General features: G+C 56.6%; 1 protein-coding gene across 1 annotated transcript in view; it reads left to right on the top strand.

The window, feature by feature from the left end:
• Nucleotides 1–6,432, top strand: part of ITPR3 (inositol 1,4,5-trisphosphate receptor type 3) — a 110,898-nt gene that overhangs the window by 59,032 nt on the left and 45,434 nt on the right. Inside the window, exons 15-21 of the mRNA XM_014586175.2 lie at nucleotides 2,045–2,206; nucleotides 2,614–2,786; nucleotides 3,233–3,347; nucleotides 3,430–3,434; nucleotides 3,626–3,808; nucleotides 5,666–5,917; nucleotides 6,003–6,189. Of these exons, the coding sequence (XP_014441661.1) occupies nucleotides 2,045–2,206; nucleotides 2,614–2,786; nucleotides 3,233–3,347; nucleotides 3,430–3,434; nucleotides 3,626–3,808; nucleotides 5,666–5,917; nucleotides 6,003–6,189 (1,077 nt within the window). The remainder of the gene's footprint in view (nucleotides 1–2,044; nucleotides 2,207–2,613; nucleotides 2,787–3,232; nucleotides 3,348–3,429; nucleotides 3,435–3,625; nucleotides 3,809–5,665; nucleotides 5,918–6,002; nucleotides 6,190–6,432) is intronic.

Here is a 6,432-nt window from a genome sequence, read left to right as displayed (position 1 = left end):
CTTCCCTGAGTGTCTACACGGACTGACTCATTGAGCCTCCTCCTAGAAGGGAGGCTGAAGCCCACAGATGCTGGAGTAGCATGACCCGGAGCACAGCTAGGAAGAAAGTCAGGGAGTTGGGTCCAGAACCTGTGCTTTTTGTTTTTATTTTTGTATTTTCATTTATTTATTAATTGCCAGAAGGTGTATATGCTCACCAGAGAGAGAGAGAGAGAGAGAGAGAGAGAGAGAGAGAGAGAGAGAAGGGAGGAGGGGGAGAGAGAGAGAGGGAAGGGGGAGAGAAAGCACCCTGGGAGGTGTGGTCACGCTGCAATCCCTTCCTTCTATTTCTCCACCCTGTCGGGACTGGGGGCACCATGCACGCATGCTCAGTGTGTTTTTCAAATCTCCTTGGCCAGGACTTGAACCATAGTAGAACCACAGTAGGCCATGTGGGATCTTGGTCTCAACACACAGCACTTAACCACTGTGCTATAAGGCTGGCCCCAGAACCTGTGCTTTGCAAAATAATTTTGTTTCCAATTTTTTTTTTTAATTGCTAGAGGGTGTGTGTGCTTGCCAGAGACAAGGACAAAGGGGGGGGAGCACCCCTCAATGGGGCATGGTCATGCCACAACCCCTTTTTTGCATTCTCCATCCCTTTGGGATCTGGAGCTCATGTGTGCACACACACGTACACACACACACACACTCTCTCTCTCTCCTGGTGTGTTTTTCAAGCTACTGGGGCTGGGATTTGAACTGTGGTCAGCCGTGTGAGAGCTGGCTCCCTTAACCACTAGGCTATGGGGCTGTAGCTCTACATTTCTACTATGAAAACTTTCATTTTTCATTATGAGAACTTACTGGGAAAATATTGAAAGGATAGTATAATAAACAGGGTACACCCACTGCCTGAATTCAGGTGCCACTTGGGCTTTATTAACTCTGTCTTACCTTATCCTTCCACCCACACCTTTCAAAATAGGGTGCATTCTGGGTTGGCAAGTGGCGTGGTGGCTAAGGGTGCTGGAATCCCACATGGCGGACCGTGGTTTGAATCCTGGATCTGGTGGCTTGCTTTCACACTTTTTCTTTCTATCCCTCTCTGGTCAAATTAAAATAAATAAATAATAAATAAATAAATTCAAGCAAAATAATTTTTTTTGAGAGGTTTTTGCTATAGGTGCGTGCACTCACCAGAAAGACAGAGAGAGACAGAGAGATTGAAAGCGAGAAATCACCCCCCAGGGGGGATGGCCATGCTGCAATCTCTTCTCCTCCATTCTCCTCTCGGGATCTTGGGCACGCACGCACACGCGCCCGGCATGAGTTTAAGCCACTGGGTCTGGGACTCGAACCGCGGTCAGCTACATGGGAGTCCAGCGACATAGCCATTATGCTAACTGCTGATCCTCAAAAATAATTCTTTAAAAAAATAGGTTGCACAGATACAGGGCATGATCTTCAGGCCACCGCATCTGGGACTGGAACCATGGTTGGCCATGTGGGAGTCCAATGGCGTAACCATGATGGTATCTGCTGGCTCCGTAAAATATCTTTTAAAGTTTGTGTGTGTGTGTGTGTGTGTGTGTGTGTGTGTGTGTGTGTTCGATCCAGGATCTAAGATTCTTTTCATTCTGTTTGGTTGTTCCGTGTGTTTGGCCTCTGTTCTGGAATGGTTTTTCACCTCACCCCATTCCTGCCTTTTTAATTTTTCTAATTATGCTGATTTTAAAAGATGAGGCAGATCTGTGTCTTATCTCTGAAGCTCTGGCCACAGCGGCCTGGCCTGCCCTTCCTGTTAACCTCAGACCGCAGTGCTGCAATGACCTGCTCTTCCTTAGATGCTGGGTCAGACCCGGGATCAGAACTGGGATTAGAATCCCCACCAGGGAGGGGTGGCCGTCAGCATCAGGGGCCAGGAGAAGGGAGACTTAGGGCCCTACCTATGGCAGACGGTGGCTAGGCAGGAGCCATGCAGTCAGTCAGTTCGGGGCCAGTCAGGGCTCAGGGCTCCAGGGATGTGTGGGGGACCCTCTCCTCACCCTCCGCTTCCCCCTAGATCTTTGGCATTCTGAAGGCCCCGTTTCGAGACAAGGGGGGTGAGGGCCCGCTGGTGCGCCTGGAGGAGCTGTCGGACCAGAAGAACGCCCCCTACCAGCACATGTTCCGCCTCTGCTACCGCGTGTTGCGGCATTCCCAGGAGGACTACCGCAAGAACCAGGTGGGCCCTCCGCTCCCCGCGGGCCCTCCCACCTGGGGTCCTTGCAGATGTCCTGCTGCCAGGCACTGGCTTGGTGTAGGGGTGCAGCCGGGGACAGGGCAGCAGGGCTGGCTCAGGAGCGCCTCCCACCGGGCATGGTGCTCTGCCGATGTCACCTTGAAATCCTTGAGATTTGAAAAGCGTCCTGCAGGTGCAATATTGAGTTCTGTACTGGGCCCCACGGTTCTGTAGCTGGCCCTGCTGTCATGGCGCTCGCTCTGCCAGGGGAGACGGAGCCCGAGCTGAATGTTCATGGACTGCCTGTATTGGGCCCCATCTCGGGCCGGGGCAGCGTTCCAGAGCATCCCCCCCGCGGCCCACCCCTGCCCTGCCGTGACTCCCCATGACTGCGGCTGCCCCGCCTGCAGGAGCACATCGCCAAGCAGTTCGGGATGATGCAGTCCCAGATCGGCTACGACATCCTGGCCGAGGACACCATCACCGCGCTGCTGCACAACAACCGCAAGCTGCTGGAGAAGCACATCACCAAGACCGAGGTGGAGACCTTCGTCAGCCTCGTGCGGAAGAACCGCGAGCCCAGGTGGGCCGTCCCCCCACCCCGGGTGGCAGGTCGGCAGATGCTGGCGGTGGAGATACTGGCGTTGCCTGCGTCCATCAGTAAATGGCCTCCCCTGAGGCCCTGACACCCTCCCCGATTTGGCCCAACCTGGCCGCCAGAGGAGTGGCTCTTGGTGTGGTGGCAGGTCCCCAAGTCCTCCAAGATTCCAGTGACAGAGTCTGTCTGTCCTGGACCAGCCACTGAATGTTTTGAATGTCCCCTGCCCTGCTGCCACTCACCTGGATCCGCTGGGCCCCCATTCTTCTCTCCCCCCACCTTGCCTCAGGGTGACTGAGCTGGGAGCCCTTCCCCCACCTCCAAGCCTGGGAGGGGCAGGGAGGCTGGTGCAGGCAGCTGGCGCAGGAGAGGGTGGGCTTCACCCCTGCAGGGGCCAGCCTGAGTGCCCTTCCCTGCCCTCACCGCCCCAGGTTCCTGGACTACCTCTCCGACCTGTGCGTGTCCAACCACATCGCCATCCCCGTCACCCAGGAGCTCATCTGCAAGTGTGTGCTGGACCCCAAGAACAGCGACATCCTCATCCAGATGCGCAGCCCTGCCCGCAGCCCTGCCCGCAGCCCTGCCCGCAGTGTGCCGGTTCTGGGCCCTCTGGGAGGGGGAAAGGGGCACCGAGCAGAATGAGCAGGTCGAAGGCCCAGACGATGTGCCAGCAGCCCTGCCCCAGCTCCCTCTGCCCTCGAGCAGCTCACGATCTGTTAGGGGTCCCCAGATGGTGGTGGGTTCCACGTGGGAGGCAGCTCAGGGAGGGCTCTGGGCATGGAGTCCTGGCCCCGGCCTCCTGTGACCCGTGCCTGGGTCTGCAGGCTCCGGCCCGTGAAGGAAATGGCGCAGTCCCACGAGTACCTGAGCATCGAGTACTCGGAGGAGGAGGTGTGGCTCACCTGGACCGACAAGAACAACGAGCACCACGAGAAGAGCGTGAGGCAGCTGGCCCAGGAGGCGCGGGCCGGCAACGCCCACGACGAGAACGTGCTCAGCTATTACAGGTGTCCGCGTCCACGCCCCCACCCCTGTACCCCTGTACCCCTGTATCCCTGCTGAGGGGCTCCTGCCTCCGCTGCCGTGCAGCGTGGCTTTCGTTACCGAAGGATGAGTGACCCAAACTGCTCCGGGTGGCCTTGAGGCCAGTCTTACCACAGGGAACCCAAGCCTGTCTCCAAATGTACGATAAAACGGTCTTGGAAAAACGAGGCCAGCAGATGGCATGGTGGTTAAGGCACTGGATGCCCGCATGGCCGACTGCAGTTGCAGTCCTGGGCCCGCTGGCTTGAAAATCATGCCAGGCGTATGTGCATGCGTGCCCAAAATCAGGAGGGGAGAATGGAGGAGAAAGGGTCGTGGCACGGCCATTCCCCCAGGGGACGATATTTCACTTTCTCTCTCTCTGTCTCTCGCCAGTGAATGCACATGCCCTATATGGCAGAAATCTGTAAAAAAAGAAAGAAAGAAAGAAAAAGGTGATGGAAAATGTGTATTATGAAAATGCATGCATTTCAACATTTTTTTGCACCAAAATAGATTCATATTTTAACTCCTTTATGAACCTATTTTTAAAATTTTATTTCTTTGAGAGAATTGAGAGAGAGCATCAGACAGTGTCCCAACGCTGCAGTCCACCCCCTGCCTTTAGCCAGCCCCAGGTCACACAGATCACAGCAAGTCTGTGCTGGCCAGCCCATTCGGGGAGGTCTCTGGGCCCAGTACCACGTGGGGATTGCCTGCTGTGCCACCGTCTGGCCTCCCCATGAACTTTTGGAAATACCCTCATAATGTATTTTTAAAATAATACTAGATGGGGGATCAGCAATTAGCATAATGGCTATCTCACTGGACTCCCACATAGTCGACCACGGTTCGAGCTCCTGACCCGGTGGCTTAAAACTCATGCCGCGTGTGTGTGCATGTGTGCCCAAGATCCCGGGAGGAGAATGGAGGAGAAGGGATTGCGGCATGGCCATCCCCCCTAGGGGGTGATTTCTCACTTTTTGTCTCTCTGTCTCTCTGTCTTTCTGGCAAGTGTACACGCCCTATAAAAAAAAAAAACCCTCTTCAGAAAATAAATAAATAAATAAATAAAAAATAATACTAGACAACCCTTCTGAAAGGACCACTATTGGGTTGTCAGAAAAGTCATTTCGTATTTTTCAGTTTTTCTATGCAAAAATGTGTCCTGACTTTTCGGACGACCCAGTATATATATCAGACTCTGTTCTAAGCGTGTCAGTGAGTCGCACTCATTTAAGCCTGAGAACCCCACAGTGTGAAGTAGGTACCACTGCTGCCCTTGTAAAACTGGGGCAGTGGAGGCCCAGAGAGGTGAAGGAGGGTGCCCAAGGTTGTGCAGCCATCAGCGGTGAGCCGCGGTGCACACCGGGCCTGGCTGTGGAGCCGAGGTGGTGGGTCTGAGAGGAGGCGAAGGCATCAGACCCCAGCAGGGCAGGGCTTCCCACGTCCCTCACTTTTCCATCCCTGCGTCAGAGTTGCACACCCCGAGCTGCTTCGCACCCACACCCCCCCAGTCGTGTCCTCATCCTCCCTGTCCGAGGCTGGTTCTTCCCCTCCCGCTTCCCCTTAACTGTCCCTTCCCGGAAGGACCTGACCTGACTGAGCCCAAAGTGCTGTCCCTCCGCAGCAGGGAGTGGGAGGACTGCAGAGACTCGCTGTACAGATGGGTTTTCCTCCCAGCGTCTGACTCGGAGCTGTGTCCTTTCTGTTACCGAGGCCCTGTGGCCCTGCGCTCACCGGTCTCTGCCATTTTATGGCGTCCTCACTAAGCCCAGACGATGCGCCCGCAGCCCTGCCCCAGCTCCTTCCGCCCCCTCACTGTGCGCCATGCCCTACAGGTACCAGCTGAAGCTCTTTGCCCGCATGTGCCTGGACCGCCAGTACCTGGCCATCCACGAGATCTCGCAGCAGCTGGGCGTCGACCTGATCTTCCTCTGCATGGCTGACGAGATGCTGCCCTTCGACCTGCGCGCCTCCTTCTGCCACCTGATGCTGCACGTGCACGTGGACCGCGACCCCCAGGAGCTGGTCACGCCGGTCAAGTTCGCGCGCCTCTGGACCGAGATCCCCACAGCCATCACCATCAAGGAGTGAGAGGGGTGGAGGGGGACGGTTTGGGCCAGGCTGGGTGGGCAGAAGGCAGGGGCGCTCACGCCGCTCTGCCTCGGCCCCTAGCTATGACTCCAACCTCAATGCCTCCCGAGATGACAAGAAGAACAAGTTTGCCAGCACCATGGAGTTCGTGGAGGACTACCTCAACAACGTGGTCAGCGAGGCCGTGCCCTTTGCCAACGAGGAGAAGAACAAGCTCACCTTCGAGGTGGGCTGGGCTCAGCGGGGTCCAGTCTGCAGGGCTGCCCAGGGCTGGGCTGTGGGATCTGGGACTCCCAAGGGCTAGGCTTCCGTTCTGATGTCTGTGGAGGGCTGCCTCTCCCTGGCCCACTCAGCCCGTTAGCCCAGGGTCGGTCTTTCCCAAGCCCAACTACCCACGCGCTACATCTCAGCAGTGCTTTCCTCTGTCTGGTCCTGCTGTACTGGCCTCGCTCCGGCCGCATGGGCCCCGCCCCGGCCGCATGGGTCCCGCCCCGGCCGCATGGGCCCTGCC

The sequence above is a fragment of the Tupaia chinensis genome, unplaced genomic scaffold, assembly GCF_000334495.1.
Source record: "Tupaia chinensis unplaced genomic scaffold, TupChi_1.0 Scaffold000116_1, whole genome shotgun sequence".
NCBI lineage: Eukaryota > Metazoa > Chordata > Mammalia > Scandentia > Tupaiidae > Tupaia > Tupaia belangeri.
This window is presented reverse-complemented; position numbering and strand designations above follow the sequence as displayed.